The sequence below is a fragment of the Calidris pugnax genome, unplaced genomic scaffold, assembly GCF_001431845.1.
Source record: "Calidris pugnax isolate Ruff unplaced genomic scaffold, ASM143184v1 scaffold273, whole genome shotgun sequence".
NCBI classification, from domain to species: domain Eukaryota; kingdom Metazoa; phylum Chordata; class Aves; order Charadriiformes; family Scolopacidae; genus Calidris; species Calidris pugnax.
The window spans coordinates 12,166,408-12,193,617 of NW_015094508.1; the positions used below are offsets into that span (position 1 = coordinate 12,166,408).

At 38.7% G+C, this 27,210-nt stretch overlaps 1 protein-coding gene across 1 annotated transcript in view; it reads right to left on the reverse strand.

Annotated features, from left to right (window-relative positions):
• Positions 1-10,435: 10,435 nt before the first annotated feature.
• The window catches only part of ITGA1 (integrin alpha 1), a 79,579-nt gene continuing 62,804 nt past the window's right edge, over positions 10,436-27,210 (reverse strand). Inside the window, exons 22-30 of the mRNA XM_014964944.1 lie at positions 26,626-26,702; positions 25,909-25,998; positions 24,268-24,370; positions 22,708-22,821; positions 20,941-21,045; positions 17,716-17,820; positions 16,797-16,889; positions 15,223-15,339; positions 10,436-14,462 (exon numbers count right to left, since the gene is read on the reverse strand). Of these exons, the coding sequence (XP_014820430.1) occupies positions 14,418-14,462; positions 15,223-15,339; positions 16,797-16,889; positions 17,716-17,820; positions 20,941-21,045; positions 22,708-22,821; positions 24,268-24,370; positions 25,909-25,998; positions 26,626-26,702 (849 nt within the window). The 3' untranslated portion in view covers positions 10,436-14,417. The remainder of the gene's footprint in view (positions 14,463-15,222; positions 15,340-16,796; positions 16,890-17,715; positions 17,821-20,940; positions 21,046-22,707; positions 22,822-24,267; positions 24,371-25,908; positions 25,999-26,625; positions 26,703-27,210) is intronic.

The following is a 27,210-nucleotide window of genomic DNA, read 5'->3' on the forward strand; positions in this document are numbered from 1 at the left end:
CCCCCCTCCGCTACTCCGCGCCCGCGGTGCTCGCCGGTGGGGTCCCGGCAGTCCCTTGCAGACTCGGCAGCAGGGTTGTCCCCCGCGGTTCTCCCCCATGCTCGGTGCCTCCTGGAAGCAGGGCTGCGGAGCGGAGACCTGCCGCCGCCTCGGCCCGGGACACCCGGAGACAGCGCTTTGGAGGGGGTGGGGGCTGCCTCTTTGCCAGCTCTGGAGTCGGGAAAATGTAGCACGGCGGTAAAACGTGGATTTATGTAACAGCGTAGAGTGGATGTCTTCCTCAAGTACTAAATTGTGCATTTAATGACGTTATTAAGTCCGTATCTTCTCCTTTAAATGGAATTCCTTCAGAATGGGTCCTCAGCCATGCAGGAGTGCGGCAGGATCCGGGAGCCTTTCAGCACAACTGATCCGAAGTTGGCAATGATAGCGAGGATGTGTTGCCTATGCATATGCCAATAGCCTATGCCTGTTTTGCCTATGCAAAACACTGCCTACGTTGGCTTAGGTGCCAGGCCAATATCCAGGGAGACAATGCGAATTGAAGCCAGTAAAAATAGGGTGGTGAGGATTTGAACTTGCTAAGAAATCAGAAAGAAGTGCAAAGTGCAGGGTACCTGTGTGTTGTGCAGCTTTCAGCCTACCTAGCCTTGTCAGCACTGTTTGAATAATGTATATCCAGGGTGATTGAGAAACATTCATTTTCTCCATCCGCAGTTCTGCTAAATATCAAAATCTGTGGGGCTACCTTTTTGTATGGGATGCATTCTATTTTGTAACAGTGATTTCTGCTGAATAATTTTGAACTTCTTGGCATTGACACTGACTAATGAAAAAGACAGTTTGCCTGGAAAGCTGAAATAGAAATATTTCCTTACTTCCCCTTTCTCAGCATCTAGGTCACGGTCCTTAGGTGTGACACAGACCGTAGCTTTTATTTCAGGAGTGCTATAAAAGTACATGTGTTCTCCCAGTTTCTTACTTCTTTTTAACACAGAATCTGAATTGTAAGTTAAAATGAAGAAGCCTGTCAACAGGTGGGATTGTTCAATGGGTATTTATTTGGGCATTTGTCCTTATTGACATCATGTAGTTCAAGAAAGCTCTGCAAGGACATTAACATCATTGATGGAAGCACAGCAGGGACCTGTCCCTGGGTAACTCACATTGATTTCTTTCATGTATTTACTCCTGCAGGACACACAGACGTGTTACTCATCCTAATGCATGAACTTGAACATGAACTCACTGTTTATCAGCACTTCCCAAGACACCGTCACTTCCGAACTCTGAAGCCCTAGGTCAGTCATTAACCAGAAATGACTCATGTGTCTCTCAGACCAGTTCCTGGGTTTCCTCTTTGTGGTGTCACAGAAGCTCTGCAAACAGACACTTCAAGGTGCAGCTACCTAAGGCAGAAACGTTGGCTTCAGTACTGAGTGCGATCCAGGACTGTGGTCAGGAGAGCAGCTCTAGTCACTTCTCTCCCCATCTGAACTGAGTGTATAAATACATGTGCAGCTCTGGGTCAAGGAGGAAAATCTGCACTTCCACAAGGAGAAGAATAACACTAATTAATGGATACTAATGAAAGGGCTATAACAAAAAACCAAAACCAACCAACCATCCAAACAAAAAAAATTCCACAGCATAGAGAAAAATGTTTTTTTAATAGATGAAATAAACCTAGAATCCCCCTCTGCCCCACCCTAAAATAACCTCCGCCGACTAAGATGTCTCAGTCTCCTAAGAAACAATGTCTTTGATTCAGTTACATCATTCTAATTATAAATATACCCTAAGGATACGAAACTTTCTTCCTCATCCAGACACAATGTTGAAAAATAGTTTCTCACACACAAAGGCTGTCTCCCAGGGTGTTGTTTCTCAGACCGACATTTGTCTGTATCTAAAAAAAATAGGTCATAGGAGAATAAATACTGTGAGAATTATTGTTTTCTTTAACAATATTCCCTTAAATTAATTCTTTTGTCTTAAGTAGATCTTAAGGCATTTGATAACAACCTTCTGACATAATGCTGAACTGTATATTGCATATTATAGAAGATATTCCATATTGTCCAGTATTTCACCTTTTTGACTCTCTCCGGCTGCTTTGCGTACTGCATATTATGCAGTGCATGTAAGTGCAATACATATTGCACTTATTCAGAAAAAAATTTAAAAATCGTTCAGAGAATAGTTTGCTTAGTGCTCTTTATATTTGCAATTTAAAATGGGGTATGATACACACCCTTTGCTCTACATGTCTTTGTTGTTTAATGATGTGTTTTATAGCTCCATGTTGCGTATGGTTGTCAGTGATCACAGGGGCACTTGCCAAAAGTGCCATATCTGCCAGAGCTGGTTTGGTTTCAGGCTTGGTTATGGATTACTTGCACTTTAGAAGAAGTTGTTTTGTTGGCGAGGGCCAAACAAACTTTCTTCACAGTAAGGACTATGGGAAGCAAGTAGTTTGATGAGTTCCACTACAAAAACATCACTACAGTTTCTGCATTTTCAAGAAAAAATAGAAGTTGTAGAGGGAATATACTGAGGAAGTATTTGATTTTAAAAGACACGCTGGTCAACACCTAATAATCAGCTTTACTGTGGAATGTTATAACTAATGTATGTTATCCTAACTTTCTAATGTGATGTCAAAACGTACAATTAATGCCAACCTTCTCAGAAAAACATTCAGGTATTTCCATTTTTGTCATCTGTGAGGGGTGGCCACAGAATCAGAGTTTCTGTGGTACATGAAACTGAGGAGTTTTTTGTTAGTGTGTTTCTGGGAGGGGCTTTTGCAAAGGTGACAATTTACACACAGGAGGCCAAGGTGTATGGCTCCAGGTCACTCCTTTGATGTGATTTGTCTGAAGATGTTAGAGAGAAGGGCTACCAAGTTCTAGTTATTATTTTTGGCAGACACATGATGTCTGTTATAAAAATGTAATGGTAAGGGCTGCACTGAAGGAAAAAAGAATAAGCCACTAAAAGAAAATCAAATCTAAAAAGGAAATGTTAAAATTAGCTATGAGGATGTAGTTTAGACATTAGGATTGAAACTGGAAAAGGTCAAAAATACACAAATGAAATTTTAGCAATTATTTGGGCAATGAGTAGATAATGAAACAGGACTTCCCTGTACTACTGTCCAAACCACATAATTTTAACACTTTGTGCAATTTTGGTTCAATCATCTCAAAATGCTACTGTAAAACTAGAAAAAAGTTGAAACAGACTAAGGAGGGTGGGAATGGCCTCCATACCTATGCCTTCAATACCAAGGTAAATTAGGACTCTTTGCCCTGGAAAAAACATGCCTTTAAAAGGATTTAGTAAAATTATACTAGAAGGGGCATGGATTGGGCTGATGAGGTCAGTTGTGCTCTTTTGCAAAATGTGAGGGAGGGATGTCTGACGATCACAGAACAAGGATAGCACAAAGAGAAGACGGTTCTTCTCCCAGTGAGCATGACAGGTGCAGATTGTAGTGCTGTGGGGTAGTGGATGTTTTAAGTTAACCTAGGTCCCCAGTCAAGCTCAAGGAAGAGAAATCCACCAGGAACCGCTAAACACATTGACACCTTCCCAGCCCATGAAAACCTTGAGCTGCAGAAAAACTGGTAGCTGGAAGAGAGCTTGTGGGAAGCTGGTGGCCCGCATGCCTTGATCTTATGCTTTCCCCTTGGTATCTGCTTTGGCTGACACGAGACAGGACATGATACTGGTCTGACCCAATATTGGTTCTCTTATGTGTTTCTGCTATTGGGCCAATGTAGTTTTCTATTAAATGGATTTAATTACAGCAGAAGACAGACTTCTTAGTATGTAAAAGGATTTGTTATTTTTAATACTTAGCCCATTCTATAATTTAATTCCAAGCCATTATGGAGAATATCATGGCTGATTTGACTGTAATAGATATATTTCTGTATTCTTAATATTAACAAGATAGTTGCCTTCCCCTACTGGGAATCTGCATAGAAGGCAGAAGATTAGCAATGGTTGAAAATATCCTGCAGTCTCGCTTCCCTTTGAAAGCCTCTTCATGCAAGGGGTGGACAGCTAATTTGGGCAGCAAGACTCACTCTGTGTAGGTTTCAGAAATACATACCCTACTGTCTTGAAGGAAAAAGCAGTCTTATGGTTCAGGAGGACTGGTGAGTCAGGCACCTGAAGCAGTACGTAATAGTTAGAATAATGTGTAAAGTGGTAAGTCGAGCCCCCTCCCCAGGCACACACACACATGTGCACACCCTGTGTGAGGCAAACTGAGCCCCACATTTTGTGCCTGTTCCTGAGATTACTCTTCACAGTTGAAAAGCCACAAGGTACAGCAGCTAACAGATCGCACCTTCCATAGGTGATGTATCCTTTCTGTCTCACTCTTTGTCTGTGCTTCTAAACCAAGGCAAGTCTGGACTCGGTTTCCATTTTGTCCAGCTGTGCATTCCTGGCTGCGCCTCTTGTGGTGGCACTAACATTTGTACAAGGGTGCAAGAAGGCAAGCAGGGGGTTGGTGTGGCTAAAAAGTAATGCTCGCCCACAGCCAGACACAAAGGACATTGCAAATGGGTTACAGAAGCAGGCAAAGGCAGACTGGTTTAACATCTGTGGAGTAGCCTCCTTTACTTTCCCATGCATCTCAAACCCTCTGAGAATTGTCCAAATCCACTTTGGGAAGCTGATTTTCTTAAATGGTGATCACGAGTAACCTGCATTGTTACACAAGCCATCCCAGAGTTAAAATTTTAAACCAAGTAAGCTGTTTTCTACAAGAGCTGTTAAAAATGAACAGAAAAGGGCTAGTAGTGATGAAAAGGCTCAGCATAGGCAAAATGTTTGAAAGTCTGACTTGGTCAGCATACCCTTGATTTCTTAACCAGGTAATATGGACCTTGGAGGGACTAAATGGGATTGAATATTAAAGAAATCAGGATTTTTAGGAGAAAACACAGCAGCCATAGGTAATTTAATGCTCCGTTTCACTACAGGCAAAGACAAGTATGCCAGAGTTCTGATCTGAAGAGCAGTCCTGCAGGAATGATATCCATGTCCTTTAAAGTGAGGCTGTCCTCTGAAAAATAAATATGAAATTAATATTCAAGACAAGGTTCAAAGTAAAACCTTCAAAAGACAAGTAGTGTGGGCATCATATCTTCAGCAATAGCTGTATCACACTCCAGTCCTGCTCCTGATGCACAGCACTGCTTCCTACTCTGGAAATGCCAGCACACATTGACCTATTTCATGCAGTTTTGACTGAACTATGTCCTGCCTAGCACAGAGTATATGCATATTTTCACCTGTTCTTTTTACAGGAGAGCAAAGCTTGTGCCTGTCATAGGGAAAGTATATTAATGGGGAAATAAGGTTAGCCAGTGAAAAAATATTCCCTTTCACCTGTGATCCCCAAAAGTGGGAACCTATACATAAGCCTGCTGATGCAGCCTATGTAATTTCATGCTCTCTAGAGCAGGCGGTGTGCTACCCCAGCAACTTCATTTAACAAAGTGTTAACCTTGTTATAGCTCCAGTAACCACTTGAACTCAAAAAAATAGTGGGTATCTTGAAAATATTTCTCATACAGAAGTTACAAATACGTGATGAGAATCACGGAATCACACAGAATCACAGAGTGATAGGGGTTGGAAGGGACCTCTGAAGATCATCTAGTCCAACCCCCTTGCCAAAGCACATTGACTGAGAGCAGGCTGGCCAGGAACACATCCAGGCAGGTTTTGAATATCTCCAGAGAAGGAGACTCCTCTCTGGGCAGCCTGTTCCAGAGCTCTATCACCATCAAAGTAAAGAAGGTTTTCCTCATGTTCAGACAGAATGTCCTGTGTTCCAGTTTGTGCCCATTGCCCCTTGTCTAGTTGCTGGAACTGAAAAGAATCTGACTCCACTCTCTTGACACCCACTGTTTGGGTACTATAAGCATTGATAAGATCCCATCTCAGTCTTCTCTTCTCCAGGCTTAACAGACCCAGGTCTCTAAGCCTTTCCTCATGAGAGTTGCCCCATTCCCTTGATCATCTTTGTAGCCCTCTGCTGGTCTTTCTCCAGTGTTCCTCATCTTTCTTGAACTGGGGAGCCCAGAACTGGCCACACTACTCCAGATGTGATGTCACCAGGCCAGAGGGGCAGGATGCCCTCTCTCAACCTGCTGGCCATGCTCTTTTTAATGCACCCCATGAGACCATTGGCCTTTTTGGCAGAAGGGCACATGGCTGGTGCATGGTCTACTTGTTGTCCACCAGGACTCCCAGGTCTTTGTCCACAGAAATGCTTTCCAGTTCCATGTGCTGGTGCATGGGGTTATGTGTCTTTTGATGCAGGACCCTTTACTTGTCCTTGCTGAACTTCATTAAGTTCCTCTCCACCCAACTCTCCAGCCTCTCCAGGTCTCACTGAATGACAGCACAGTCTTCTGGTGTGTCAGCCACCTCTCCCAGTTTTGTGTCATCAGCAAACTTGCTGAGGGTAAACTCTGTCTCTTCATCTAGGTTTTCATTTTCAATATTCAACTATTCAACATATTCATCGATGAATATATTGAAGAGGACTGGACTCCGTACTGACCCCTGGGGAACAACAGTAGCTACAGGCTTCAAACTGGACTCTGTGCCACTGATCACAACCCTCTGAGCTCTGCCATTCAGCCAGTTCTCAATTCATCTCACTGTTCATTCATCTAACTCACACTTCCTAAGCTTATCTATGAGGATGATATGGGAGACAGTGTCAAAAGCTTTGCCAAAGTCGAGGTGGACAATGTCCACTGCTGTTCCTTCATCTATCCAGCCAGTCATATCATAGAAGGCTATTAGATTGCTTAAGCATGATTTCCCCTTGGTGAATCCATGTTGACCACTCCTGATAACCTTCTTTTCCTCTATATGTGGATCTAGGATGAGCTGTTCCATCCTCTTTCCAGGAATGGAAGTGAGGGTGACTGGCCTGTAGTTTCCTGGGTCCTGACAAGAACCTCTGTCTCCTCAGAATATGCATTTATTTACACTTTTCATAGAATCATAGAATTGTCTAGGTTGGAAGGGACCTTTCTGATAATTGAGTCCAACCATCAACCTAACACTGACTAAACCCATCACTGAACTGTATCTCTAAGCACTATGTCAACCCATCTTTTAAATACAGCCAGGAATGATGACTCCACCTCTTCCCTGGGCAGTCCGTTCCAATACTTAATAACCCTTTCAGTGTAAAAGTCTTTCCTAATATCCAGTCTAAACCTCTCCTGGTGTACCTTGAGGCCACTTCCTCTTGTCCTATCTCCTGTTACTTGGGAGAAGAGACTGACCCCCAACTTGCTACAGTCTCCTTTCAGGTAGCTGTGGAGAGCGATAAGGTCTCCCCTCAGACTCCTTTTCTCCAGACCAAATAATCCCAGCTCCCCAAGCCTCTCCTCATAAGACTTGTGCTCCAGACCTCTCACCAGATTTGTTGCCTTTCTCTGGACAAGTTCCAGCACCACAATGTCCTTTTTGTAGTGAGGGGCCCAAAGCTGGACACAGCACTCAGGATGGGACCTCATCGGTGCCATTTCTATTTTGAAAACATATTAATTATTTTCTGTTTTGTGGAATTAAGACCTGTCTATTTCTCCTTTTCCTTTTTTGTGTCGCAAAAAGTTGCTCAATCATTTTCTAGGCAGTTTTAGTAAATCTGATTCCCTTAGCAGTTCCTACTGAATCACACTGAATTTTGAATTAATAAGGTGAGATTAATTTAAGGCTTAATGCATAGTTTTATTGTTGGTTTTTTTCTTCCTTTTTTTCCTTCTTTTTTATATTGTCTGCAGCCAAAACTTGTTGAGCTAATAAATAATACTGAAAACAAAACAATACCTTTTGTTATATGCGTAACTGTGGAACTGGAGCTATTTGCAACTGATTGTTTGCTACGTTATCTATCATCAGTTGCTAAACCTTCAGTTAAAGATGAAATGTCAGAGAGTTTGGTGGGGGATACAATGTGGTAACAGGACCAAACGTTGTCTAGTTGACCGGATGCACCAAGGTGCTCGTTATCAGATTGCAGAAATCTTTCTCATCATACAAGAAAAATTCTCTTGCAGAGGAGAGGAGTGGGGAGAGGGGGAGGGGATGGCAAACAGTCCTCAGTAGCTGAGATGAAACCTGAAGGTCCTTTGCATGAAGGGACAAACTACGTTGCAGCAGTATCTTATAAGACATATTGCACATGTCTTAGAGAGCATATATTGCTCTTTAAATCTACTTTTTAATGGCTGTTTGCTCAGAGCTGCAGGTGACTTTCCAGATACTGAAAATTCATGACATAAAGGGGGTCAGAGACTATGAATGAATTTTGGCAGATCCCTCAAATAAACAGCAAAAAGCAGCTCAATGGTTTTTAGGTTCCTGAGAATCTCAAAATCTACAACACCAATACCACCAACCCCTTTTTTTTTTTCCTGGCTAACAGCGTAGTCAGAAGTTTCAGCTGAAGCCTTTCTTTAAGTTTTGAAATGTAATAGCATCTGTTGTGGCATAGTGCAAAATGACTGAGGCCAGAGTAATAGACTCTTGTCAGTGAGATTTTATGACCTTGCAAATAAGAAAGTGAGCTACTGATGGCTATTAATTTAGACTATGAGATGAGAATACTCAGCAAGATTTGTGTCTACAATTCTCCTAAAGGAAAGAAAAAGCATTCTTTTTCTCAGACTATATCTACTGTCACAAAATTGCAAAACTTCAAATACTTTTTGGGGAAAAATGAGATGCTCCTCTGTTTTTCATCTTATCCTCTCTGATACAAGATGAAAAGGCTCTGTACTGGAAGGCAATATGAAGAAACTTTCACAAGAGAGAGAGTTATCCTATTCCTTTGCCCCAGGAGGAAGAATAATGGCACCCTTAACATGAATAAACCTTAAGGGCCATATGTAATACTGAACCAGAAATGTGAAGCTTTGCAATAAATATTAACATCCGTACCAAATCAAGCTGACCCATAACTAAATAGCAGGATTTCACCATGACCACTGCTGAAAGTGAGCAAAGAATGTGCAAAGGGGATGGACAAAGTATGCTAAGACAACTGGCCTTCTTGATGTAAACGTGCAATCCACTATGTATACTTCTCCCTCTCCCATTTCTTTGAAAATCCCTCAGAGGTGCAACATTCAGTGAGCCCTTGAGGAATGTCAGTCATTTCTGAGAAGACTTGCAACACCGAGAAAGGGAAAAGGGCAGAAGGGTAAATGCACGAGAGCGGAAAAGCAATAAAGGAGCACTATGCCCCACTGTACTAGAGTCAGAAGAAAAATCTGCCCAAGAGTTTTTTACTCACCCTTTTGTTTGACTGAATGAGCAACGTCCAATATCTCTGGGGTGTTAGTCATCAGTCTTTGTAATGACAACATGATTGCATTGAGGATAGCTCTCTTGATCATCCATTTATTTATACAGAATCCAGTTGTGCTCTCGAATCTGTTGTATCAACCAGTTGTTACTAAAACTTCATCAGTGCTTTAATCTTTAAAACTCTTCGTTCTTACATGGCTCAAACCACATCCACTGCATGAACTGCTATTGCCTCTGAACTGTGAAGTGTTAGAGCTGCTTCTGCCAAATGCAATGAATTATAATCCAGTTTTGTGCAAACGATACATGGTATTCCATTTCTTGCTGTGAGAAAGTGATGCTAATTCTTTTTTAATTCCATTGAAAAGCAATGTAAAACAAAGAAAAATAGAAGTGGCTTTTTCCCCCCCTGATTTTCATTGAAATACTCCCATGGAAAGTGTCCAGCAACTCTAATAATCAGATATATACAGAGTAGGACAATTGGTAAGCACTCCCTATGACTAGACAGGATGTTGCTATTAGAGAATTGTGATTCACCATCAAAGTAGTCTCTGATGAGATAACAGTTAAGTAATTACATGGTTTGTAATGTTTTCTTGAAGTTATCTGTGATATAAAAGGTGTAATCTTTGTCTTCTAAGAAGTTTTGATACAAATGTTTACTAGGTTTTAAGGAAGATGATGTGAATCATTTACAACTGTGCAAAACAACAGTCTTGTAGACTAAGTAGTACAGAAGAATCTCTGGACAGGAAGGATGGTTAGATGAATGAATGTCTTCAACCTGTATGCAGGTAAAGTTATGAAAGCAAATCTGTATGAGGAAGTCATGGTCCTTGGTAAAGCTTTCAAATGTAGCTATAAGTAGAGAATCCATACAATTAATGAGAGCGTATTTCTGACAGCCTGACTACATTTGAGCTTTCCTTGATGTTATCCTGTGCAAGAACATTTATTTCTACAATAGTTTTCTATTGACAGCTAGATAGATTTGTTTTTAGGTACTGACATGCCTTAGTGTTATTCTTATATGAGTGTAAAGCAAACAAAATACAAAGGAGGCTTGTTAGACTCTTTAAATTTTTTTTTAATCAATAAAACACATGGAATAATTTTTTACAGGAAAAATAAAATGCTGTGCAGAATGTTGTGTTTTTCTTACAAAGGATGCGAATTCCCTCTTATTCCTGTTAAGTGGTATAACTAACAATGGTACATTCTGGTTCTCTTGCTCTGGATCACGATGTACACAATAGTTAATTCAAGAAATTAAAACAATTAGACTACGTAGAATTCATTAGATGAGTGTGACCCTAACTCCAGCCTCTCAGTACCAAGTGAGATGAAACCCCTTGGCTCCAGTTGAAGGTGGATTCCCCTGAGTCAAGCTCTGCAGAAGAGGAATGTAATGCTCAAAATGACTCAGCACAGGATATGTACTCAAGGGCTTGGGTACGGGGTCAGGATGGGGTCAGGATCGGTGGGTTGCGCAAGCCCTCCTCATACAGACGTAGAGTGACACCAGACAAGCACAGGAGCATAAGCAGCAGCCCAGGGAGATTGCTGTAATGTAGATGCTGCTTTCGAAGTCTTCTAAAATTACATACTGGATCAACAACCCCTGCAACAACCTCTAAATGAAGGAGGAGTGATGGTTTAAAGCTCTTTCGCCTTTCCCGGGCAGTTCTACGCTATAGAAACAGCTTGTTATCCCCTCTAAGATTAGCTACTTCAGTGCTGAAGTCAGTAACTGAGCTGAGCCAGACTCCATCCGTTGCTTAAGCTCTGGTTGTACAACTAATTTATTATTCTTGGTTTTTTACAGGTACTTATTTGAATGAAAAAATTTTTAGTTTGTTCATTATTAGAATCATATTACAACCCTTATGTGTCCTTTTTTAGGAACACAACAGATTACATGCTGTTCTGATTTTTTTTGTGCCTGCCAAATTTTGGTGAGATGCTCCTGATGTTTGCAATATTGCTTTCAGTATGCTTTTCTGTTGTATATAGTGAAAAGCAGTAAAATACTGCTCTTGCAGTGTTGTGTGGAAAGGTTTTTATGGACAAAAACAATGATTTTACTAATTTATCCTGTGTAAGAATAATGTGCTATAGTGCTATCCCCTTTATATAGTTATATTTTAAATAGATAATATAATTGAAAATCTGATAATAAAACAAACGTGATAAGGAAGAAAGTATCATGACAAAAAGGAAAGCAGTGTGGTTATATGAAGCTTATTATTGTTACAGTACAAAGGAAGTCTAAAAAGAATGGAACACTGATCTCAAACATACTTTGCATTGATAAAATGCTTATGTATTTTTGCATAGTCTTTATCTAGGGAAATAGACTGCTCTATTGACTTACATTTTTTCAGTTAGGCTCATGCTTTAAAATAAGACATGAAACTTCATCAGAAAAGTAAAATGCTCTTGTTAACAGCTTATCATAACTAAAAGTGAAACACTTAAACAAAATAAAAATATGCTGCATAAAAATGACGTGTGGCTTGCACAACTTGTGAGTAATTTTGTGAAGCCAGGAAAAATTACCTCATGGTTAACAAACTGGCTGCATAATAATAAATATGAGTATTTCCTCTGCTACCACAGACTTTCTATGTGTGCATAGGTGACTCACAATTCCTTCATAATTCTGTTCCTTTACGAATCATAATAGGGTAACAGCACTGTTCTGCCTTTACAGAGATACTATAGAAAAAAAAAAAAAACACTTACAGTTCTGAGGCATTTGGATGCTAGAGTGACAAGTGCCATTTAAGTCTTTCAAACAAATTGGCAAAAAAAAAAAATATTTTCCTAAAATAAAACCTGCATCTCACATGGGAATGAAAACACCTCTATGAATATTAATTTATCTTCACTGTCCAACAAATGGATTTTGCCTTCCTTCAGGGCCTATTTAACTCACACGATGGACGAAGCAGGGATTCTCTTCACAACTCTACGTCACCTCTTTGCTTCCTTTCCTGTCTTCTCTCTGTGCTCAGAAGCAGGGCAGCTCACCTCCCGTCCCTTCAGTCAGGGTGCACTTCCAGGCGTGCAGGCGAGCACAGCCAAGCAAGTCCTCCAGCTCGGTGGCTCTCCCAGGCTCCGCAAAGCACAGCCACCCACTGCGTTCCCACAGAAGGCTTTGCCCTCCCCCCTGAGTCATGCTGCTACCTTCAGCAGGCTGCTGTTATGAAATAACCACCTTTCCCACAGACACCAGGAGAAACTGCAAACACTTGCAAACTTAATCCTACTTGCTGCGTTCGCATAAGTCTCAGCCTTTCCCAATGACTAATTTAGGAACTAAATAGAAGGGACTTCAGAGTGACAACATCTTTCAAACAATAAAGCACCTTCTGGCACACTTCCAGAGTTGTACTTGCCAGTGTGTTCAACTCAATCTGTGGTCTCTTCTTAAAGAAAAAAAGTCCTTATAAAATATATTACTGCTTTTTAAGCTATTGCTATAAAGTCAGTGCTAAGTTAAAACCTTTTGGCAAACTGCAATTTTTTTTTTTTTTTTTTTTTTTTTTCATTTCGGTGACATTTGTACCAAGAGGAAGAAGAATTTTTCCTGGCTTATTTGGCAAGGCAAAGCTTTTCTGCAAACAAGTATGTCTTATAGAACTTAGTATGCCTCCTCAATGCTTTCTGATCTTTTGGCAATCAATACTGAGTCCCCTCATACTGAGGCAACATCGCACTTTGCCAGCACGCCTCCATTTTCTACTGTTAATTTTGTGTGGCTGCAAGTAATATAGGAAGCTTTCAAGGACAAGGCACAGCCCAAGAGCCCTGGGGAAAGATCCTTGTGGAAGGAAGACAAGTGCATGAAAGAAAGGAGGAAACTGAATAGTCTAAATAGAAAGAAAAAATTTCTTTTGCTATCTACATTTCAGTGTATTCTCATATAAACTTTCAATCTTTGTCACAAAATAAACATCATTTGTTAAGTGCTTATTTAGTATGCAAATTCTTCACCACTTCTTAAACTCATAAGTAACAAAGATGATACATGACTTATAATACTAGAAGAAGCTTGCCAGTGCTGAAATTTCTATCTGTGCTCTTTTGTTAATTATCATTCTGTACACGTTAAACTCATTGGATTAAATAGCTACACAATAAATTTACAGTGACAGCTTATGAAGCACCCTCCTGGCTACTCCAAGATATACAGTAAGAGTCAAACTTTCAGGGTACCTCTGAACATTTTCTGCATAAATATGGACATTTCAATTTGCAGATACAATTGTGTCCCTGCTTATTTGAGTACAGTGTGCAATCAGATGGGCTTGAATGCTTTGTGTATACATTTTAGGCCTGCCAAAAATCTATTTCAAGTTCAAACAGTAATGTAATCTAATGGATCAATTCTTTATGGTCTGCCTGACCATAAAAATCTTTTTCTTGGAGTATCCTGGGTTCGTCTGGACACGCTAAAATGAGCAGAAAGAGAAGTCTAAAGTATTTCAATATGCAGGTGCTTCAATCTTCTGAATTGTCATTACATCAGTTATGATACACTATTTGGTGCATTCTCATAATTTGCATGTTCTGCCTTGTGAACTGTCAGTCTGCTTTCACAGAACTGACATAAGGAGGAAATTTTTAAAATTAGGCTTTTTTCTTTTGAAAATCGTAAGGTGATAAAAAAGACTGGGATTGCTACATACAGGCTGACTTGTTGCATAATTTGGAATGAAAAGTGATTCCACATACATAGGTATATAAAAATATGATTACACCTTTTCCATATTAAAAAATGTTAGAATCTTTGAACTCCGTTACTCTCCAAAAATGAGTAACACTTGAAAGTATGTCCATGAGTATTAAAAAATGCCATAAGGCTGTTTATTCTTCCTTTGCATCATCCTTTGCATGTGTGCTTGATTTGCTTCTTGTTGTTCTGCTTCTTGTTTTTCTAATGCACCAGAGTTTAGAAAACATTGTGACCACTGCATCTAAGTTTATAATTTTACAGTAACGTTTTTGAGGCAGACCTGAGCAAAAATTTCTCCATTTTTTTTTCTTCATTTTTCCATTTTCTTCTTTAGTGGTCTCTTGAAAAAACCAGCCTGCAGAAAAGAAAAAATTGACTAAGAGCTGCTCAAAGCATAACAGGCATATTGGTAGAATTCATGTGCTGGTCCTTCCATTTTAAAACTTTCAGTAAAGTAAAAAGTCATTCACTATTTTATCACTTAAGTACAACATTGTTTTTCCTGGAACAGGAAAACTAAAGAGATATGTAATGACAGCAGACAAAAAGAGTATGGTCATTGTATAGAGCGATTGCTGAATCATTGTTATGGTCAAATAGTTTCAAAGGTTAAAACACTTAATAATATTTCATACCCAATTGAATAAATAATACCTTATTTTATACTTGTCAATTTTTTCAAGAGATTATGCATGTTGAAATTTATAAACTGTAACCTTCTAACGCAAGAATGAACTAAATATTTAGCTTGGAGAAGAGTGCCCACTTGTGGCAATACTTACACTACAGGCCTACACAAAGAGAAAACCTGGGTATCGAAGGCCACAGCCAAAGCTAATAAAAAACTCCTTTAATAAACTCTTAATCTTACAAGAATCTTTTTATTTTTATTTTCATAACATACTGGCAATGCAGGTTTCAATTGGTTAGCTTTGCATGTGACACATTAGAAAAATGTAGTGTTATTAGTTATTTTGTCATTTCTATAAGATTTCACTCCACTTATTAGATAGTATTAGTGATTAGTGTCTCCGAGGTTCTAGTTATGAGAATGATACAGTGGAGAATTTTACCATATTTGTTTAGCTTCACGAAGACAAGAACGCGCAGCTTACCTTCCACAAAGCAAATATAAGCAGTGCAAGAATCAAGAGTCCAGCGAAGATACTCAGGAGGATAACCCATAGGGGGACTGTACCTGGCGGGAGTTCTTTGGAAATCTTAATCATGGTCTGCAAAGTGTTCAGAATGTAAGCAATAAGTAACTTGTCTTTCTAAAATGTCAACAGAGCAGCATGACTTTTATCAGCATGCAGTGATTTTCCAGGGTCCCACTTCATTCCAACTACAGGAATTTGTAGGAGGGAACTGAGAAAATAATCTTCAACATGAAACTCCATATTTACATAATATCTTGCACTTTGTAAGTGCGTTCATTTGATGATGGTTGGCCCTGCTATAAGTCACTAGTCATTGTTAGACAGACTACAGGACCAAAACCATGAGTAGTTGAAGTGTATGTTAGGGAGTTGCTTTTGTGTGTTCTTCATCACTCAATGCCTGCCTCCCTTAAAGGTGGCTTCTAACCCAGTCAAACGAAATAAGTGTAAATACTAATTTAATTTTAAACCAGTCATATTTAGTGTAAACTAAATGAAATAAGGAATAGTCATATTTAAATAAATGCGACTATATGAGAGTTTGAATTATTTTAACTTAAGAATATATTAGACACACAACCTTATAGTTCAAAAAAGCATTGCAGAGCTGAACACTAAGCATTCAATTTGAAATTATGTCTTAAAAAAAATTAATTCTGAAGTTCCTTGGTTTGTAAAGGCAGGTCTCATTATTTGCAACCCTCTCAGCTGCGTTTTCACTCCTGGATTGAATTTTAATCTATCACTTAAAAGATATGCTTGGATATAATACCAGCTAATAGATGCTATTTATATTTCCAAAAATATTTTGCGCAAGATGTAATTCATACTGAATATTACTTTGCTTTAAGTTTTCGGGGCATTAACAATAATAACATATAATAAGACTTTTGCTTTAAAATGTATCTTGTAGTAAATAATCCCCAGCATGTACAATTTACCACAGAAAAGCAATGCATTAACCACTCTAAATGTATTGGAATAAACTGTATTAAAGGATAAATAACAACTCTAACTCTTTTTACACCTGAAACCCCTACTTTAATGTTGTGTAGTTTCTTATCTAAGAAAATGACAGGGAACTTACGCAAAATTAAAGATCCTGTTTGAAATACATAACTCAGGTAATGAAATGGAAAGAAACAATAAATAAATAAATAAATAAATAAATAATAAAGAAGATACAATGTACAGGGTAAGATCACTTCTGAATAATCCAGGATCAGTTTTAAAATACTATCAGTTTGTTAAAAGAGAACAAATTATGCTTTTAATTTACATAGGTGCCAAAAGCATTTATACTGCAGCAAGCAGAAATTCTTCAGAGAGTACTTCTCACCAAGGTACAATAGTGGGTAATGGGCTTTTGGTATCATGATCTGACTAATTCTGACATTTTGACTCCAATATGAAATAATTTTTATTTAGAATACAAAAGGTAACAGTTCACTAGTAATGAATGAAAATGAATGATTCAGTGACACAAGAAATCCTATAAAGAGTAAATCCATGAATTATCATGTTCTTACCTCCAATTTTTGATGGTCATTTCTCAAAATCAGTGATGAGTTCTCACTCCTAAGTAATGCTTTCACAACAAGGGTTAAGCTGTGAATACTTGCCTGGTAGAAGAAAGAAATGGCTATGATTTATAATTAAGTATTTTGAAGTAGGTAGCTTTGTAGAAATGAGAAGGGTGAAAGCAAAACTTAAAGTTTTGGGAGATGCTGCAAAATGTGAAAGTCAGTGAACCTGCTCATGTGTGTCACCTTTAACACACATCACTGCTACAAGACAGCAATACAACTTCGAAATAGTAGAGAGCAGTGATTTCAAAGAAATAGTAATAATCCTGGAATACTAGTTTGGCCACAGGGACAGATTTGAAGCTTTCTAAAATTCTGCTGTATCTCCCCTCCTGTCCTGCTATTTTCTAGAGAAAGACAAAGACACAAAACAGGAACTCAGTATCAGAAATTTATCAACTGAGCTAAATGGACCACAGCCTGGTCATTGTTCTTGTCAGACAATACTGCTCTCAGGTGGACTCTCTCTTCTCTGCTCTTTTTGGTCACCAAGTCCTTTCTAGACTTAAGAAGTCTTTTCAAATTAAAGCTTTTAAGAATTATATGCTTCTCTGTACCCCTTCTCACATCTGCTGAATTAGAATTTGTGGATGCATAGATAGCTATTAAAAAAGAATGACCATATACTTACAGAATAAGTAAGAGGTGTCTTCTCGCCATGTTTTGAAATTCCTAATAAGTTCTAAGTACTTACTTAGAAAATTTTGGAGAAAATTTTGAAATAGCAAGAGAAATTATATCAAATATTAGAAGACTGTAGAGACTTAAGAAAATGAGAGGTATAATTTTAATAGACGTTAGAAACATTAGGTTAAGTTTCTCAAACCCAACAGTATTCTGAATACAAATGGGATTTACTTACTTTTATGATGGTAGGTTTCCATACTCTTAATGAAACATTCACTTGATATATGTCAGATGGGACCAGGGCACAATTAATAGATGCACAGTTGTATGTGTCACAGTCCTGTTTAAAAGGCACCAGCATGAATTGATAAGAAGAAACTTTTCACATTACTAAAATAAAAACACGTAAACACTATATATACTGATCACAGACTTGCTATGACACTAATACTAACCTGATAGTAATTACTGGGGCTTTTTATGTAAAAATGACACTGCAGTATATAAAACAAGTTGAGATATTCACGCTGTGATAGAACAGACTCAGTTTTGGCAGACTCGCTTAGCCTTGAGGAAGCTCTGTTACTGTAGGTATGCAGCAAAGGGCACCAGCAGAGCTCCTGAAGGAGGCACAGCCTGTAACAGCAGGTGTTTTTCTGCCAACACAGTTATGGCTTCTCTGCAGTGCTTTTTGAGCCTTTCAAATCGTGGGACACTCGAATCTTTCAAGCAGGGCAGGATGTTTGTGTACAGATTTAAGTATCTTTACTTCCCAGTATCACCTGCCAGCTGGGAGGCCAGCAGAATTATGTTCAATGCTTTGGAAATCTTTGCTTAGCCTAGACTTTTATCACCTCTGTGAAGGACTATGATAAACATGGCAAAATACTCTTCTCATGGTATGGTTTCATTTGCACCAGAAACTCAATATGTGCCTCTATGCTGAGGAGGCAGCATGATGGTTTCCCCCCTGACATGGTAACATAACTATGGCAGCAAAACTACTTTGCAACTCTTACATCTAAAAAGTAAGAGGCTAATCCTTTCCAAATCAGATCATCAATTACATTTTATCAGTTGCATGGAAAATCTGTCAGATCAGAGTGCCAGTATACGAAAAGTATTTTCAGCTAGCTGTCTAAAAAAGTTGGAAGGGAGATGAGAATATTTAAAGATACTACTATTTATTAATTACAATAGGAATACAGAAGGTGAAGATTTACTCGGCTGTCAAATGTGCTACTGCTATTTACACATTTGCTAAATTTTAAAAAAAAACCCACCCAAATTCAGTTCCACATACAGTTTTGTAGGCAAATAAAAACTACAGCTAGTCTACATAAAGATGCCTTTTCAGGCGATTAAGGCAAAGTGAGTTTCCACAGAATACAGTTTATAAGAAGCTTTTACATATTTATTGCAGATAAATATAATATCTGGCATGAGCTTACCATAATTGTATCCTTTGTAGGTTCTTTTATTTTTGGCAACACAAATGATTTCCCAGCGCTGATCTTTAAGGGATCTACAGGGTAACTAGCTTGGCAGATGGCATTCTGGTAGCAGAAATACAAATATTTTTTTTATTGTCTGAATAGGCAATCTATTACAAAAAAATGCTCTGGAAGCAAGCCAACATTAATAATATTTAATATTAAATAAAAATAATATTTACTAACCCCTAAATGCAATAAAACTGCATATTGGGAGAGTGCAGAACAGGAAATTCAGATGCTGTAGGTATTAAAATATAATTATTCAAACAACAAATGAGCTTTTTAGGAGATAATTTAGCCTAAACTCTATCCAGCAACATACACATCTGTAGAAGCAAGCAAGAGCTTCCTGCAAGATGACCACTACATGAACCAGCAAGAGGTGGCTATTAAAACTGCTAAACAACTTTTGCGCAGGAATCCACAGAAGTTCCACCTCAGCAAGCAGATGGACAGGTAAAATGCAGGATTCAGGAGCCTCCATTGCAGTGCCCAGGAAGGGGGAGCAGGTGCTGGAGCACTGCTAGACCTCCATGGCTCCTTCAAAAGCAGGCAGGAAACCCTTGGGTGTCTTTGGTGCAGGGGAATTTGTTTTTTCAGTCACTTTCAGATTACTGGCATGAAGAGGATTGCAAAGCCCCTGCAGTGCACCTTGGCACACTACTATCACTAGGGTGTAGCTAGCAGCAGATGAATTATACCCACAGAAAAAGCACAGATTTGTTGAGTTTATATGCAAACTTGGGTCATATGCGGTGATTGCCTAGGAATGCAAATAATGGGGGAAGGAATTTAGGAACAGACACACTTTCTTTGTATTCTAAATATGAAAAATTGGGGGATGTTTGGATCTTTTTGTTGTTGTTGTTTTAAAGTAAACCTTGAACTTTAATTTAGGCTGTTTGGTTTATTTTTCAGCGGTGCAACACCTCAAAACTAAGTGAAATATTTGGAGAGAGGTGTCCATTTATGTGTCTCTGAGGGAAAGATTGAAAAATAATAAAGAGGTCTAGGTCATGGCTTAGTGATATTTGGGTTCTCCAGCCACCTGGTTACTGAGATAGCTCCAATTTTAATATCTACAAATCTGGAATCATGGGACTTGCTGGAATTGTGATCTCCTCCAGCTGCTCTGGAGGAGTCAAACGGAAAAACTCAAATGAGGGCTCTGATGATGAACATTTGAAAGACATGACAGTGCTTTTTGAGCCTTTCAAATCGTGGGACACTCGAATCTTTCAAGCAGGGCAGGATGTTTGTGTACAGATTTAAGTATCTTTACTTCCCAGTATCACCTGCCAGCTGGGAGGCCAGCAGAATTATGTTCAATGCTTTGGAAATCTTTGCTTAGCCTAGACTTTTATCACCTCTGTGAAGGACTATGATAAACATGGCAAAATACTCTTCTCATGGTATGGTTTCATTTGCACCAGAAACTCAATATGTGCCTCTATGCTGAGGAGGCAGCATGATGGTTTCCCCCCTGACATGGTAACATAACTATGGCAGCAAAACTACTTTGCAACTCTTACATCTAAAAAGTGAGAGGCTAATCCTTTCCAAATCAGATCATCAATTACATTTTATCAGTTGCATGGAAAATCTGTCAGATCAGAGTGCCAGTATACGAAAAGTATTTTCAGCTAGCTGTCTAAAAAAGTTGGAAGGGAGATGAGAATATTTAAAGATACTACTATTTATTAATTACAATAGGAATACAGAAGGTGAAGATTTACTCGGCTGTCAAATGTGCTACTGCTATTTACACATTTGCTAAATTTTAAAAAAAAACCCACCCAAATTCAGTTCCACATACAGTTTTGTAGGCAAATAAAAACTACAGCTAGTCTACATAAAGATGCCTTTTCAGGCGATTAAGGCAAAGTGAGTTTCCACAGAATACAGTTTATAAGAAGCTTTTACATATTTATTGCAGATAAATATAATATCTGGCATGAGCTTACCATAATTGTATCCTTTGTAGGTTCTTTTATTTTTGGCAACACAAATGATTTCCCAGCGCTGATCTTTAAGGGATCTACAGGGTAACTAGCTTGGCAGATGGCATTCTGGTAGCAGAAATACAAATATTTTTTTTATTGTCTGAATAGGCAATCTATTACAAAAAAATGCTCTGGAAGCAAGCCAACATTAATAATATTTAATATTAAATAAAAATAATATTTACTAACCCCTAAATGCAATAAAACTGCATATTGGGAGAGTGCAGAACAGGAAATTCAGATGCTGTAGGTATTAAAATATAATTATTCAAACAACAAATGAGCTTTTTAGGAGATAATTTAGCCTAAACTCTATCCAGCAACATACACATCTGTAGAAGCAAGCAAGAGCTTCCTGCAAGATGACCACTACATGAACCAGCAAGAGGTGGCTATTAAAACTGCTAAACAACTTTTGCGCAGGAATCCACAGAAGTTCCACCTCAGCAAGCAGATGGACAGGTAAAATGCAGGATTCAGGAGCCTCCATTGCAGTGCCCAGGAAGGGGGAGCAGGTGCTGGAGCACTGCTAGACCTCCATGGCTCCTTCAAAAGCAGGCAGGAAACCCTTGGGTGTCTTTGGTGCAGGGGAATTTGTTTTTTCAGTCACTTTCAGATTACTGGCATGAAGAGGATTGCAAAGCCCCTGCAGTGCACCTTGGCACACTACTATCACTAGGGTGTAGCTAGCAGCAGATGAATTATACCCACAGAAAAAGCACAGATTTGTTGAGTTTATATGCAAACTTGGGTCATATGCGGTGATTGCCTAGGAATGCAAATAATGGGGGAAGGAATTTAGGAACAGACACACTTTCTTTGTATTCTAAATATGAAAAATTGGGGGATGTTTGGATCTTTTTGTTGTTGTTGTTTTAAAATAAACCTTGAACTTTAATTTAGGCTGTTTGGTTTATTTTTCAGCGGTGCAACACCTCAAAACTAAGTGAAATATTTGGAGAGAGGTGTCCATTTATGTGTCTCTGAGGGAAAGATTGAAAAATAATAAAGAGGTCTAGGTCATGGCTTAGTGATATTTGGGTTCTCCAGCCACCTGGTTACTGAGATAGCTCCAATTTTAATATCTACAAATCTGGAATCATGGGACTTGCTGGAATTGTGATCTCCTCCAGCTGCTCTGGAGGAGTCAAACGGAAAAACTCAAATGAGGGCTCTGATGATGAACATTTGAAAGACATGACTTACAATCCCCTTCAAGATGTGTCAGTCCCCCAGAGAAGAAGGAAGCCAGAGGACAGGTAGTGCGAGGGAGCAGATGTGCAGGAAGGTTAATTGCAGTAACAGAAAGGGGAGGACTGAAGAGGAGACTGAGCTCTAGATGTACACAGCAGAACTAGAGCATTTGGAATATGCGCTGCTGACAACAGAGATAATTTGAGGCTCAGTAGGCAAAATTAAGAAAGAAACTCTTGTCACATATCTCAGTCTGGGCCTCTCATCACTCATTAATATCAAATTAACCTTGTTATAGTCCAGTTATTGGTCAACACTACTTTAAATTTGGTTGTTTGCTTTTAAGAAAATTTATCTCTCTGTCTTCTTATGCATATCTGCTTATGCTCATAAAACACCAGCATCTTGTATTTAAGACTAGAAACAATATATACCTTGCTTCAAGGTATAATCCGAAATGTTTGCATTTTACAGATCATTACAACAAAAGCTTCAAATTTAAATTAATCATAAAAATACAAAATCCTGGCTTACTTGGGAATGGGACAACGCAGTAAGGTAGAGAAGCGTGTTCTTGGCTGCTGTTACATTGGGAAATAAGATCTGCAGTGTGAGGTTTGGCATTGGAAAGTGTTCACCTTTTTCAATCTATAAAAAAAAGAAAGATATTTTGATTAGCACTTTCTTTATTTTGTTGGTATTTGGTTGTGAGTTTTTTCCTTTCCTGTGTTTTTCTTTACTTCTTCCGGTTTTTTTAAACTTTTCTACAGTCAGTTATACAAAAAGTGCTGTGATGAACTCTTACTTTTTCCCCAAGAACAGCCTGTTGTGAATTAGCAGACACATTCTTCAGTGGTCTTTGGTCTTGTTATCTTGTTTAGTGTACCTTCCTGTCATCTGGAATTATGTTCTATCTAACATAATTTAATTTCAAGTTTTAATAAATCCCCCCCAAATGCTTTAACATGGGAGAGGAGTCACTATACCAGTGGTGGCTCCCGCTGGTTCCTCAGGGGTTCTTAGGCAAGAGCCCACCTGCTCACCTGCTCCTCTCCCCTGTTTTCCCTGAGAAGATCACAGGACATATCTGTAAGCAGCTTCTCCTTCTGAACAGGCCTGCTGTGGCTGAGGATGGAGAAAATGCCTAGGTGGAATTGCTGGCAGGAGAATTGATGATCCTGTCTCTGAAGTGGACAAGCTTAATTCAAGAACTTGTTTAACTTTTGTTCTTCTGACTAGTCATTTGTGAGGAGCTGCTTGCAGAGGTGGGTTTTGTTTACAAGATTATAAATGGTATGCTTTGCAGTCCACTAGCTTTTACATTTGGAAAACAAAGGTTTTGAAATGAGATGAATAATGTCTTAAATAGCCAAAAAAGCTTCAAGATTCTGGATTTTAACTTTTAGTCTAAAGAATTAACTGAGTAAAACACTGTAGGAGGGCTAAAAAATAGAAAAAAACTCTTTGCAATTGCTAATTAGTGAGAGTGAGAATTTTCTCATTTTTTACAGGCAGAATTTGATTCAGATACCCTCATCACTTTTGTGTGGGAACCACACCTGAACCACTGTTCAGGTTTAGATTTGACACTGGAAAACAAGGTTGCTTTCAAGATAACTAAATTCAGTCCTACTGCAACTTGAGGCTTGGCTTCTAGTCCATTCAATATCTTTTCTACGTGATTATAGTTTGCAATACTCGTTCCATTAGGAAGGCAAGATTATCAGAGCATGGTATTTGCCTCTTTCAAAGCTGACTGGATTTTGGAAATACCTGTTCTAAACTGCAGCAGATGTAGGTCAAGTTCTCATTTACCAGGGCATGCTGTCTTTACCCTGTTGAGGGCAGGAGCTCTAAGCCCAACCAGAACTACTCCACAGGGATGGACCACTCTGAGAACCTCTAACTCTATTCCAAAGCAAGCAAGCAAGCAAAAAAACCCAACGTTAAATACAAAGTACCCATGTAGAAGGTTTAACAATTGGCACGGCTGCTATTTAAGTAACAGGTTATCATATTAAGTGATTTAAAACAAATGAAAAAAACACACCATGACACCCGTATGCATATCATACAGTTTTAGTTGTTTCTTACCCTATAATGTAGCATAACTTCATCCCCAATCTGTTCTGTTGTGTTAATAGCAGTAGGGATGGTATCATTTGCTGCAATTATAACATGGTGCTCTTTGAAAACACTGTGGGTTAAAAGAAAGAAACCACATTAAAAAAAAACCAAGCTTCAGAAAAACACTAGCAGTTAATAATGTAAGTCTTTTCATTATTTCATGAATCCTCCAGGACTAGCCTTGCAATTAAGAATGCACTGCTACTTCCACTGAAGTTCAACTCAGCCATTTTATAGGCAGTACTCAGTTTTTGTTATGTACATTTTAAATCTTTTGTTCAGATAAACTGCAAAATAAGCAAATATTGTTCCCCCAAATAATACATCAGGGCCTGATTCTGCTGTTCTTATTCTAGCTGTGCAGTCCCTTACCTCAAATATTGCCATGTAAAACAGGCAGGCTTCTATAAATGACATAACTAAGTAAAAAGAGAACAAAACCAGAACATTCTAAATTCAACCTTATTCCCTATGGGACAAACAAATTCTGGATTTGAACCATGAAATGCATCCAAAATAAATTTGACTTAATTATTTAGACCTGCGCACCGTGCAATGTAGTCTACTGATAATATTTGTAATGTTTTTCAGTATAATTTAACTGAATTTTAGCTATTTCTGAAAATAAAGCGTACTACAATACCTGCATTAAAGTTTATGTCTGAATTGATAAAAGCAAACCCCGAGAATCTAAAATTAAGGCTAATTTTTGAAGCTGGAAATCAAACACCACACCATGCAATATTATAGTGATACAGACTCAGGGCCATCAGGAAGCTGGAAGTATTTGCTTTCTTATGTACCTGAAACACCTTTGAATGAATAGAGCAAAGTACAGGAATCAACAACAGCTGCTGTTGTACTTGAAACTGCAGATCAAATTTAAATAGATAAAATGGAGATACAGCAAGATAGGGACAGTAACTGTGTGGGAAAGGAGGGGTGAAGAAGACTGTTAACATGATCAAGTGACTCGCACGTGGGGTGCTGAAAAACACATATATCACACTAATTGTTGTTTAGTCTTAGGTGCTCAACAGATAGAACACCTGCCCTTAGATAAGGTAGGCCTGGGATGGACTCAGGGGCACCTCATCGAACACGCCCAAAATTCCTGCCCTGCTGTTGAAGAAGATCAAAGCAGAGTGAAAAGCTATGACTGCTCGAATCCTTGAAATCCAGGCCAGATCAGCAAGTGTGAGCTTTCACTCTCCAAGTCTCTTGGTAACAAGGACCCTCTCACTAATAATGACTCCCTCTCCCTCTGCAGTGCCTGTGTCCCCTGCTGGCAGACGTCTGCCCAGGTGCTGCTTTGGAGATTTCCCAATCCATGAGGTATCGAGATTAAATTTATTCTTTGCCTTTCATCCGTGGTTTTGTGGTTGTTCCTGTGTCCTGTCTGCGTCGGCTCTCACAAGCTGCTCTTTTCAATTAAGCAGTGCTTCCTGCTCATAAGCCTAGAAGTTGCCATCTGTAGATACTGAGCACAGTTCAACAACAAGACCATACTATATTCTCTTTGAACACCTGCTGTTTCCTGTGCTAGCTGGATAAAAGTATAGAGGAGCATCTGTGCTAGCAAATAAAGGTATGGAGAAGAATCAATACCTTACAAATATTAGTCCTACTTCATATTTTACTGGAATTGTAACGTGTCCTCTGTTGTCACTCAAGGTCTCAGGTGGTTCTTCACTGTCACTAAAATAAAACAATATATACGACTCAGATCAGAATGTGCAGACACAACACTGGAATGGATCTTAAGAAACTGAAATACCTACACCTCTGGGTATAAAACCACACATTTCTAGTTAATTAATACCTTCTAAGAATAAATTCAGGGTACTATTTCCAGTAAGTTAATAGTTAAGTCCCAGCTCAGAAACTGATCTTTGTTAAAATTACAGACTGCAGCTGACTGAATGAAAGTGGAGCAAGGACCACTTGTTATCCCTGGATTTTGCAGGGACAGCAAACACTGAGGGCAAATGCATTCCTTTATCACAGACAACTTTTGAAGGCCACACTTTCTTCTTTATCATAAACTGATTCATGCTAAAGTGTGCAGCAACTTCCCAAAGGTAAACCTATTGAAATTATGACTCATTTGTGACTCTCAGGTTCTAGAGACAAACAACTATTTATTTAGTCCTCAGTCCACTGCCAGACCAAATACATCTGCAAAGCTGCCAGCTCTACAGATTGTTTAACAACAACTGAGTTCAGAAAAGCCATTCTTGTTTTACTATGAAACACAAAGCTGCAGAGCTTTCTATGAAAAAAATATCAGAAGGTAAACAAGTAATGATTGTAACTAAAACTAACCTTGTTGCGTATACATGAACAGTAGCATTTTCCAGGAGATATGATGCGTTGAATTGGAATGATATTTTGAAGGAAATCTGTTTAGAGGAATACATTACACAATTTAAAAGAAAGAAAAAAAAAAAAGAAATAAAAGCACACTACTAGGGTTTGATCTGATGAAAAATGAGTAAATTTTTGCTACTTTTATCTATGAATAAATTTTTTTGAGTCTGTCCCAACCAAGAAGGAAACCTAATAGAGAGAAGTCTCAAATTTTCAGAACTGAGAAGTCTCAGTAAAACTTATTATATAGTATACTAGAATTACATAGCTAAATAATCCTTAATAGAAACCAGCTAGTCTTGCAATGAATTTATCAAAACTTCTTTCTTTTTCTCTAATGAGAAAGAGAAAAAGTTTCCAAGCCGGGCAATTACAGTTGAGATAAGAATTCTATACAAGGCTGCTGGAATCTCACTAAACATATAGTAAACCAGCTGGAATAGAGAACAGGGATGTTACAATGTAAATAAATGACTACTAGGTCTCACAAAAATTCCCTACTCATTATAATTAGAACAAATCTATTGCAATTAGGCACTA